The 12,210-nt window shown below is 42.4% G+C and overlaps 1 protein-coding gene across 1 annotated transcript; it reads left to right on the top strand.

The window, feature by feature from the left end:
* Positions 1–393: 393 nt before the first annotated feature.
* sec62 (SEC62 homolog, preprotein translocation factor) lies at positions 394–12,209 on the top strand. Its single transcript, XM_085440094.1, has 8 exons — positions 394–464; positions 5,117–5,225; positions 7,737–7,842; positions 8,390–8,579; positions 8,980–9,075; positions 9,318–9,378; positions 9,466–9,585; positions 11,195–12,209. Exons 1-8 carry the CDS (start codon positions 429–431, stop codon positions 11,728–11,730), a joined length of 1,254 nt encoding a protein of 417 aa, XP_085296220.1. The 5' UTR covers positions 394–428; the 3' UTR covers positions 11,731–12,209.
* Position 12,210: the final 1 nt, after the last annotated feature.

The raw sequence follows: 12,210 nt of genomic DNA, 5'->3' as shown, positions 1-12,210 counted from the left end.
TTACTCTGTCATCTTCCTCTTCTCTTGCTTCCTGGCAATTCCAACATTCGCCATCCAGTTTATCCACTGTCTCCTCTGCAAATGTCCAAACGGTTCAACCTGACTTTCCCTCTGATATGCTAAATTCTAATAAACTCGTCTCTTTCTGTCAGCGCCATCATCTCCAAACCATACATCATAGCAGGTCATACCATGTATTGTTTGTATCCAAATTCTTAATAAAAACACAATAGTTCTATGTAATAGAATTATCCTTATCGGTATTATATCTAATACTGTATTACAAATATATATTATTCAAATATTAAATGTATTAAATTAGATCTTGAATTTTATCAATGGGAAACGAACGTTAGGCTAGTCTCGCGATACTACGTTCTCCATGCGCGTGCGCAGCCTCGAGCACGGATGAGCTGAGTTGGAGGATCATGGCGGAGCGCAGGAGGCACAAGAAGCGGATCCAGGTAACATCAATTTAATTCATAAAAAAAACCCCGGTTCCTGTGGGTCGGGGGGCATGGGTGAAAGTGGGCGCCGGTTTATGACCCACTGCTGGATCTTTGTTGACGGCAGCGTCAGCGCGGGATGCTGCGAGCAGGCGCCAGATGAAGCCAGAGGATGGAAACGGTAGCTAGCGTTAGCAGGCTAGCGAAAACAAACGATGGGATTTGTATTTTAACGCGACCTTTCCAAGCTGGTTCTTGTGTGCGCTCCCAGTAGCCATCATGTCTTTGTCTAGACTTCACGATTAGGTCGTTGTAGTGTCTGCTTAGTGGTTCCTGGGGTCGGTTTTCATTTTATCTTGGATTGAACTGGCTGGCTGCAAACGTTGGCTGGCTAAGCTGCGTCAGCTTTAACCAAGCGTGTTTACATAACGTGTGGGAACTTAATTAATGAGTCTATGCAGCGCATCTCCACATAACTGACTGTGCAGCAGACTGCAAATTAGATCGGCTCCAGGAGCAACAGTTTAGAGACGTTACAGGTCACGTTTGCATCACTTGAAATACGCCTGAGGTCATTGTTGGTCTATTTTGCGTGTCCTAAACCAAAACTTCTCAGTTCAGATTTATTTATAAAACTCCTAAACATTAAAACGAGTCATTTCACTGCGATATATATATAATAAAGTTAACACAGCAACCCCATTTGAGCCACACTTTGAGGCAGTGGGGAGGTAAAACAATCCTTTGAAACGGAAGAAAGGTCCTGCGCAGTGTGGACAGGCGGCGGGTCGGGAGAAGATTTGCATTGACAAACAGAAGATGATAATAAGCTCTTGGTAGGTTAGCGGGATCAGTAACAGTTACTCAGTAGGAAACAGGAGAATGGGCAGACGGGGGTGGGGACAAAATCACCTGAAAAGAACACAATGGGGCTCTTATCTAAACTGGATAGAGGTACATGAGATCCAGGTGTGCATAATCGCTATTTAGGGTTGTTTTTGATTTGGTACAATTGTATGGTCATATTAATAATTTTAAAAAAAAAGAAAAATGTTAACTAGCTTTGTCCAAGTTGAAATAAAGTTCATACAAAGAAAAGGTCCATTTCTTTAAGGTAAAAAAAGAAGAAGAAAAGTTTAATTCTGTTGTCCTGCAGTTTACTTCACAAAGGAACTGGCAAGCAGGCTCACAACTATAAATGAGGAAAACAGTTTGTTTCTTTGGCTGGCTGTAGCATTTTTGTCCTGCAGCGTAAACCACATCGCCTCCTGCAAGTATTTCCACTGCTGCTGAATTTAAAGCGGCTTAGCATATATGGTTAAATATGTTAAAAGTGGAAGAGAGCATGTTAAAATGAGAGTGCATATGATAATCTGTTGGAATATGTTGCAATGTAAAGAGCTCTTACATAAGTTCTGAAAGACTTCCTCTATCAGTCCTTATGGCAGTGGAGCTGAATCAGTCTGTTAGAGAAGCTGCTGCTCCACTGACTGTCGGTGTAGAACTTGGACACAGCAAAAAGTAGTGCAGTGAACTAAGGTGAGCTGTTTTCCCTCAGTAATATAAATATTTGAGGGTCAGATCCCTCTGGGACTCATTTGCCAGGGAGAGAAGTAAGGAGCAGGCGACTGACTGATGGATTGGTGCAGCGTCTGCAGTAATGTGGATGCATTGGTCTGAAAGAGCTGCGTGAGAAATCAACGATGTAGATTTGCTGGTTCATTCTCCATTCACACCCCCACCCATGGCTTGAGTTCTGGGTAATGACTGAAAGAAGACATTGTAGATACAAACAACAAAAGAGTGTCCTCCAAAGACTTTGTCTTTCTAGAGGTTGTCACACTACTCCTCCATATCAATAGGATGCCCCCTGAGGTGGTTCGAGCAGGATGCCTCCGGCCACCTCCTGAGTGAGCTTTTTAGGGTATGTCCAGCCAGATTCGAGACCCCAGGGGAAGATCCAGGACACTGTAGAGCTTGAGTCTCTTGGCTGCCTTGCCCTGGAAGAGGTGTCTGCAGAGAAAGCGGTGTGGCTACCTGTGCTTAAACTGGAGTCCCCCTGGCCTGGATTAGAAAGTGGACTGCATTGGATTATAGTGAGATGTGTCTAATACTTAGATTATTTTCATCAGTGACCACGGGAATCAGTTTAGTCTTGAACAGGTCCATCCTACCTGATAACACTCCATGTGTTTCAGCCAACAGCTCTATTACAGCACATCCTGTTATCTCATTTACGAGCCTGCCAGCCTGCTTTTTATTTTACAGCTTTCAACAGTCAGAATGTCCTGAAGCCAAGACTATTATGTCCGTATACTGGAGTGCTGTTTCCTCCCTTATACTTGATTTAGACTTCTAACTTGCGTAGTAACCAGAAACCCCTTTAAATGTCTACACCGCAACCTTCCACACCATTCGAGTTGTTGTGGTATGCATCGGCCACACGTGTAGTTGCAATTCTCGGGAGGTGCACATCAGGCTACGTAGAAGGTTACAGTGTTGGGTTAAAATGAGTTTCCAGTTACAGAGTAACTTATGACATACATTACCTGGTGAAACATTATTCACACACATGTGGGTCAACAACCAGATGATGCCGTAGTTATCGCTTTTCTTTTTTTAATTATTCAAATGGCATCCCCATTGTGTTTTAATGTTGTTAAATGTATAAATATACAGCTTAAAATGTAAAGTGCTTTTAACTACTGTGCAAAATGTTTAGGTAAAAAAAATAGCATTTTAGTTCTTCTGCAAAAATCAAAAGTAAATATCTTATTTTAGATTTCTAGACGTTTGTTAGTATCCAAGTGAGTCTGTTAAAACAGCAGAGCAACAGGTGATTGTTGTCGGGAAACAACTGAGCTCCGTTCACATGTTCAGTATAATTTTGCACTCAATTTAAGTAGTCCTATTCACCCATTACAGTGTTAACCACAAATTATGGGATAGCTCAGACAGAACAGCACAGGAGAGAGGAGGGAGACGGGGAGAGCACAGACTCATCTTAGTGGACACAAAGGTGTGGGTTAGAAGCTGAACAGCTAAAAGCTTTTTACTATTTTTATTATTATTTTTAAAAACAGCAAACCGGAGCAGCGGGCTAATAAAGAACTTTAGGAAACTTAAGAGTCGTAGCTTTTGTCCTAAAAATAATTTAAACTCCCCAGTGCATACGTGCTCCTGTAAGGCATGCTGCAATTTTAAGGTCTCTCAGAGTGTATCAGCAGTCCCTTCCAGATTTTCTGCAGAAGCACAAAGGAACAGGCAGGGTGGATGACCAAGAACATAGTGGAGCCTGTAAAGGACACATTTGGCTGGCTTTCCTCGAAATCAGATGACAGTGCAATGAAGACAAATCTCTAGTCAAAGAGAAGTCTGGACAAATGTGGCCCTTAATGCAAAACCAGCAGCCACAAAAAGCTGAGGTGTGTGACTCACCTGTGTTTTTAAAAAAAAACCCAAAAAAAAACAGGTAGCAGATGGTCTGCTTTGTTCTTGACTTTATGGTTTCACAGCTTTACAGCACAAAGAGCCTGTGTTTTATTCTTGGTGTGGCACACTAGCAGTTAGTGTTTACATACTGAGAGCGGTTCAGTTCACATGGTGAACAGAGAACGGCTGATACTCCAGTGATCAAGCCAGGTAGATCATATAGACGGTGACGCAGGGGCTTCCTGTGTAGCAGTCTCAGGTAACTGAGCTGTGTGTGATGGATACCTGCTTCTCCAAACAAAGGCTTGTTTGATGGCTTCTTTTCCTCTTCATGTTGTGAACCGGAGCAGACTCGACTGGGTGAAGCAGAGCTGAGTACCACTGGCGTGTTTTTCAGTGCTGAGCAGACAGTGCAGATGTTGTGATGAGTTGGAGGAGGGTCTGGATGCTATGACAGATTTCTGCAGTTTATGAAAATCGCACTAAAAACAGACAGAAGCTCTAGAAGATGAGAGAGCTTCTGCCTTGCTTTTAGTTACCTGTCATGTATGATTACAAGGAATCTAGCTTTTAGTGCAGCTTGATCCCAGACACACTGCTGGTGTATGAGCTTGGGACAGAGAGCATAGCCACAGATGTTAGCACCAGAGGTTGTGTTTGACCTTCTCATCAATGGTTTGTCATTCTGGCAGACAGAGTTGGTTTAAGTCCTGATAAATACGACTTTGTCACATCTGATGAGTCTATCGATTGGTGACAGTAGCCCAGTTAACCTTACTGTATGAAAAATGAACATTTCTATTCAAGTAGAATCCTACAGCCAACTTCAAATGATGACTTCTATAACAGTGAGGGACACTGACCTCCACCACCTCTAAAACTGAGCTGACCATACTTGATGGGAAATACAGATGGGAAATTAAATTTATGGATGTTGCTTTTAATAAAATTGTCACATTTTCTTGTTAGCTAGAAATCTAGATCACAGGATTTGTGATATACGAGTGCATTGCTTTTACTGGCTCGTAGTCGGTGAGTTGGGAGACTGAACAGATTCATTTGATGCCAGTGTATCTATTCTCAGCTGAATTTCACAAAATATGTGAAATTCATAATTACAATAAATTAGGATAAGGATGTTTTCCTCTTGGTCGCTTGTCTGCATTTCTGTGCCAATTCCTCATTTCACCAGATGGGAAGACTGCATGTGACACGTTTTTTTTCCTCTGCTCTTGCAGGAGGTGAGCGAGCCCACCAAGGAGGAGAAGGCGGTGGCCAAGTACCTTCGGTTTAACTGCCCCACCAAGTCGACAAACATGATGGGCCACCGAGTCGACTACTTCATTGGTTAGTTCTGGCCTGAAGTCTGTGGCCTCTGTCTGCAGAACACACAGATGGAGCAGAGTCTCCGTCACAATTAATACAAACCAGCGCCATGTTGGATGTTGCAGTATTTGTGTGTCACGTTGGTAAAGAGCTGTGAGATTTTCCACATGTTTCTGCTGCAGTTTCACTCACAGACCTGACTGTCCCACACAGTGTTTATGTTTGATTTGTTTTTGTAGCACAGGTGAACCTTTTTGTCAGTTTTGGGAAGTACTGTTGACTCAGTAGTTGTAGGTTGTGCAGGTTGAGACTGCTGAGGTCAGCTTTTCTTCCTATCTCATGACCTTACCAGTTCTTACCTTTGCTGTGGGCTACAGTAGCTCCAGGGCCCAAATGAACATGTTTGAAATAACAGTGTGGCCTATAGCTCATGTTGATTCCAAGATAAACAGCAGCCACTGTCATTACTAAATGTCATCTAATTTTCTACTAGGCCAAAATCTGCAGAGTCACATGGAAGGTTTGGACTCAGTGGCCACAACAGTGCACAACATTCAGTGCAGTTTAATATTGCACTTGTTTTTTGTGTTTGCCTCTATTTATTACTCTACCTATTTATTTCTGTGTGTTTTTACATTTCTCTATGCATTTCTGTTCACTTCAGTCCAATTTTATTTATAAAGCACCAAATCACAACAACAGTCGCCTCACAGTGCTTCATATTTTAAGGTAAAGCAAAAACCCCAACAATCGTTTTGCAAAACAAGGGGGAAAGTGGGCATGACTCAAACCAGATTAGCTCAGCTTTCACTTCTGTTGTTAGAGGAAGGACAAAAACAAAGATGTTTTGGGCAAATTAATGTATAGATGTATGACCTCACATCTGTTCTCATTAGGAGTCATGACTGCATGGATATCAGGTGAACAGGTAAAACTATAGTAAGACTGAACATTTGCCAGGTTCTGTATCCCCTTTTTAACATCTTCATGGTTTTTTTTTTCAAGCTGTTTGATTGATAGATAGATAGATAGATAGATAGTAGGGGTGCAACGATATTCGTATTGATATTGAACCATTTGATACAGTGCTTTCGGTTCGGTACGCATATGTATCGAACAATACAAACTTTTTAATTTATTTGATCAACTTTCCTTCTGACGATGCTGTCTGTGTTGAGCGCTCAGTGGATCTGCGCTCGACAGTGCAGCCTAGGCGGAGTAGTCGAACGCAGATTCACTGAGCGCAGGGCAAGCTAGCGAGACAGAAGTTAAGCTCTCCTTGCAACATGGCAAATTGAACCTCCCCCACCCTCATTCAGATCTGGCGTTTGGAACTATTTTGGTTTTCATGTGACGTATGACCCTGAAGGTAAGCGCGTCATGGACAAAAGTAAAACAGTATGTCGGATGTGCCACGCAATGCTCAATTACATGGGTGGGAACTAGTGTGTTAGCGCAGTTAGCTCGTTAACGTGTTGGCCGTCCAGCCCCACGCACGGGGCGATCCGCGGTAGCTGCTCTCGGGGGCTCTAAGTGTTAACGGAGATTTGCCGTGTTGTGGCATTAATGTTGTTTTAACGAGATCAACGCTGACAGCACTAGTGGGAACACAAGGAATATGACTGCACATTTACTCCGACATCATCCTAGTGCAAAGACAAGTGGAAGCAGACAAAAACAACAGTACGCATGCTACAAACTTTACCCGAGTCATTTAGACAGCCGTTAGCACATGATTCTCCTTATGGGGACCTGATATGTTTAATATGCTGCTGAGAATATAGCCCAGAAGAAGCGGATAGTATAGCTTTTATTTTGGAAAGAGCCATTTCTCTGTAATAAACTCTCTTTTCCAAAGATGAGTGATTTCTCGATCAGATAAATTTATTTTTTTTATTACTTTGTTGTTTCAGCAACATTAAATTCAAAAACTGTACTTTTGAGTTAAAATATATATTTATAATTTTAATAAATGACAAATTAAAAAGACATGAAAATTTTTTTTGTATCGAAAAAATATCGAACCGTGACACCAAAGTATCAAACCGAATCGTGAATTTTGTGTATCGTTGCACCCCTAATAGATATAGATAGATAAAATGATGAACAGGAGCCAATATAATTACATCACTTATTTTTAACATAAAAATAGAAAAGGGATTTATCATCTGAATCTGCAGCTTCTTTCAAGTTACTGTTCCAAAGTGACCAAAAAAAGTCAGCAATTAGAAGTTTTTAGTGATGATTACGTTGGACTTCTTCTCGAGTGCCTCCTGCTGTGCCTCATATTGTGTTGATCAATAGCTTGGAAGCAGAAGTTAAGACTGTTTAAGGCTTAAGAGTGTGAAAAATAAAAATCTATGTACTATTTCATGTTAAAGGCCGTCCACATCACTGATGCATGTTGTTGTTGTTGATGTGCCTACTGCTCTGTCTCGTATTGTGTTTATTAATACGTTGAACAGTCCACAGAGTGTTTTGTCATTTCAGTACACCTTCAGTGCTGTGTGTCTGTTGCATCTCCTCATTTAGCCTCCAAGGCTGTGGACTGTCTGCTGGACTCCAAGTGGGCCAAAGCCAAGAAGGGAGAGGAGGCTCTGTTCACCACCAGGGAGTCAGCGGTGGATTACTGCAATAGGTAGCTGCCCCGTGGAACACATCCTACCACACAAGCTAGGTTTTTATCACATAACAGTATATTTTTGCTTCTAGCACTGGCAGTAGAGTTACTAACATGTGGGGTTGCAGCTAACCCTTACTATACATATAAACAAGATGGAAATAACCCCATACAGTAAAGAAGAGCTCAGTGAATACAAATACCAGTGCAAAGGACTAACAAGTTTAAGTAGTGTTTATTTCCTGTATTTGTTTCATCATTGATGATGATTTCTTTATTTTGTCTAATATGTTAGAAAGTTAAAAACACCTGCAAATACTTAAATCTGAGAAGCTGGAACCTGAATAAACTTTTTACAGAATTATTTGAATGATAAAAAAAATGCTGAATAACTGATAAAAAAAGATTATCCATATGCTTATATAAAACCTTTTTATTAACTTAACTATGTTCTAGCACAGCTATCAACTCTTGTAAACTCACCAGTCGTTTTACTTGTCGGTGAATCACACACATCGGTATTTACAGCCTTTCATTATCTGATGTCCTCTTTCTCTATTTGTAGGCTTCTAAAGAAACAGTTCTTCCACCGAGCTCTCAAGGTGATGAAGAAAAAAACAGAGAAGGACACCAAGAAAGAAAAGGAGAAGGAAAAGCCCAAGAGTGACAGCAGCAAAGAAGAGGAGAAAAAGGGGAAGAAGGAGAAAGAGAAGAAGAAAGAACCCGAGGCAGTTGAAACTAAGAAAGAGAAAAGTGTATGTGACCCTCTGAATACAAAATGAAATGTGCCTTATTCACTGGGATAATAACAGTTTACCTTCAGCTGCTTGTTCCCAGGTGGAACCAAAGTTGCATGTTTGTTTCGAGTTACCTTGACCCAGCTGATGGGATCATCCTAACCTGACAGTAAATGGGCAGATATGTTGACTCTGAGAGTTTAAAGTGCGCATAGAGACAGATCTGTAGATGTCCTGGAAAGACGCCCAGTTCAAAGTCATATTTACATGGTGTCTGGTCTATGTTGGCAAAGAGAAAGCATGACTAAGCTGAATGTTAACAACATACCCTGACAATTTAAACTCCACAGTTTAAATTAACTTATAACGGTTCAAATAAAGTCTATTTTTTAAATGTACTTTTGATTTGATCGGACAGGATGACAGTCCTGGGACCCCCAAAAAGAAGAAAGAGGTGAAGAAGAAGTTTAAATTGGAGCCTCACGAAGATCAGCTGTTCCTGGATGGAAATGAGGTGAGTACGTAAATGGTAAATGGCCTGTATTTGTATAGAGCTTTACTTAGTCCGTAAGGACCCCAAAGCACTTTACACTACATTCAGTCATTCACACACACATTCACACACCGGTAATGGCAAGCTACATTGTAGCCACAGCTGCCCTGGGGCGCCCTGACAGAGGTGAGTGCGTTTGCAGGATTGTTAAATCTACACAGGAAGTGCTTGTGAAGTACTCAAAGCGTGCCTCTCTCCTGCAGGTGTACGTGTGGATTTATGATCCCGTCCACTTCAAGACGTTTGCGATGGGTCTGATTCTCGGTAAGTCAGCTGAGTTCTTCTCCTCGACTATCAAAAACAGAATGAAAGAGTTATCTGACACGAATTTTCCTGGTTTTTGTCTTTCAGTTATTGCGGTGATAGCGGCCACACTGTTTCCGTTGTGGCCAGCTGAAATGCGTGTTGGCGTGTATTATCTAAGTGTTGCAGCTGGCTGCTTTGTGGCCAGCATCCTGCTTCTAGCTGTCGGTAAGTGCAAACAGTAATAAAATCATTGGTCCGGGCAGGGATGTGATGAAATTTGTGCCAATACATGTTGTAGATGAGACGCATTTCCACAGCTGAAGACTGTGTTCTGTATTTATTTAGTGAAAACTGTGCCATATGTCAGAGGGAAATCTCCGCAGTTCCCACCCTTTTTCTCCACTTTTGCAATGTAAAAAAGATTCTATGAAAAATTAAGGCAGCACATGAACAATTTTAAGTTGGATTTCTGCTGAGATAAGTAGAGGATGCTTCAGGGTCAGCTGATCCAGCAACTATAAGTTTTATCAAAAAGGAAGGTTTGAAGTTTAATCTTAAAAGTAGAAGGTTCTCCCAAATCTAGACTGGGAGCTGGTTCCACCGACGGAGGGGTCTGAAAGCTAAAGGCTCTGCCTCCCATTCTAATTTTAGAAACTGCAGCAGAGGATTGAAAGGGATTCACAAAATAACCCATGGGGACCAAAAGCGGACGGAACCTGATAATTCAATTCAATTTTATTTATATAGCGCCAAATCACAACATAAGTCGCCTCAAGGCGCTTCATAGATACAGAGAAAAACCCAACAATCATATGACCCCCTATGAGCAAGCACTTTGGCAACAGTGGGAAGGAAAAACTCCCTTTTAACAGGAAGAAACCTCTGGCAGAATCAGGCTCAGGGAGGGGCGGGGCCATCTGCTGCGACCGGTTGGGGTGAGAGAAGGAAGACAGGATAAAAGACATGCTGTGGAAGAGAGACAGAGGTTAATAACAGATATGATTCAATGCAGAGAGGTCTATTAACACATAGTGAGTGAGAAAGGTGACTGGAAAGGAAAAACTCAATGCATCATGGGAATCCCCCAGCAGCCTACGTCTATTGCAGCATAACTAAGGGAGGATTCAGGGTCACCTGGTCCAGCCCTTTTTTAGCAAAAAGGAAAGTTTTAAGCCTAATCTTGAAAGTAGAGATAGTGTCTGTCTCCCGAATCCAAACTGGAAGCTGGTTCCACAGAAGAGGGGCCTGAAAACTGAAGGCTCTCCCTCCCATTCTACTTTTAAATACTCTAGGAACAACAAGTAGGCCTGCAGAGCGAGAGCGAAGTGCTCTAATAGGGTGATATGGTACTACAAGGTCATTAAGATAAGATGGGGCCTGATTATTTAAAACCTTGTATGTGAGGTATGTATTAAAGTATGTAATAAACTTTTCTTAGCTTCCAGGAGACTGATTGAGGCAACTACCAATGAGAGCGCAGAATACTGTAAATGGTCATATAGCCTGTTAGTAAATAGAATATAGGGTTGCCTAGGCAACCGTAGCCTGGTGTGTCTGCAAGCAACCAGCTGTCAGCTTTCAGTGTGGACACAGCTTAAGCCTGCAGTCTGAGAACAGTGTCTCATTAGGTTAATATGATACTGTGAGGTCTTTAAGATAAGATCAGGCCTGATCATTCAGGACTGTATGAGGAGAAGGACTTTAAATTGTGGTTTTAACAGGGAGCCAGTGATGAGAAGCTAATGTAGGAGAAATATGGTCTCTCTTTCTCCTCCACTTTTTGATGCCAGGTGTGTGTTAAGTTTATCTCACTGCTTGGTTCCTGTCTCCTCAGCTCGCTGCATTCTCTTCCTCATTATCTGGCTGGTGACTGGCGGGCGCCATCACTTCTGGTTCCTGCCCAACCTGACAGCAGACGTTGGTTTCATCGACTCGTTCAGGCCGCTCTACACCCATGAATACAAGGGACCTCGAGGCAGCGAGAAGAAGGGCACAGACAAGTCAGACGAGAAGGACGGCGGCACTTCCACCAAGGCTCAGAAGTCAGACAGCGACGAGAAGTCGGACAGTGAAAAGAAGGATGGCTACGAGGAAGAGGAGGAGGATGAAGAGGAGAGTAAAGAGGTAGGGCGGGAGGAGGGTAAGGAAGCGGAAGGGGAAGGAACGGAGGAACGCCAGTCAGACACAGACAGCAACCGCCGAGAGGATGAAGGCTCACAGCACAGCAACGGAAACGACTTTGAGATGATCACCAGGGAGGAGCTGGAGCAGCACACGGAGGAGGAGGAGGAAGAAGAGGAAGATGAAGAGACACAAGAAAGGAAAGAACGGTTTGTGAGTGAGACTAAACCTCAGACTGCTCAAACATAAACTTCTTCCAATCCCATCACTCTCTACTTCTCTCTGTCCTTCCCTCCCTCCCTGCTGTGATCCCAGGACCTGCTGGTCCGGCCTCTCTGAGGCTGCAGAGAGGTTCCATCTCTTGTTGTTGAGATCTTCCACTAAAGTACCGAGATAGACGCAACACTGAAAAGTTAACACCCACAACAATGGGGAAACAATGTTTAAAAAGAAGCCTTACGGTGGATCCGTTTCCTCCCACCCAAATGTTATTTATGTATAAATGAAACTGCCACCGGACACATTTGCCTGAGGAATCCATCAGACCAGACGACCTCCACTTTTTTCTTTTTCTTTGTGTCAGTTCAAACCAATGTCTCTTATTTATATCCCATCAATGGATTCATTTGGATGTTTTGTATGTGAGGTCAGACCTAGAGTAGGTATGAGTTTAAAGAATGATGGTGTTAAACTGACCAGTAAATAAAACACGTTCTGTTTTTTGGCCAC

The sequence above is a fragment of the Copadichromis virginalis genome, linkage group LG18 (assembly GCF_057382275.1).
Source record: "Copadichromis virginalis isolate Kocher_CV1m ecotype Utaka linkage group LG18, C_Virginalis_male_GT1.1, whole genome shotgun sequence".
In the NCBI taxonomy this organism is placed as follows: domain Eukaryota; kingdom Metazoa; phylum Chordata; class Actinopteri; order Cichliformes; family Cichlidae; genus Copadichromis; species Copadichromis virginalis.
This window is presented reverse-complemented; position numbering and strand designations above follow the sequence as displayed.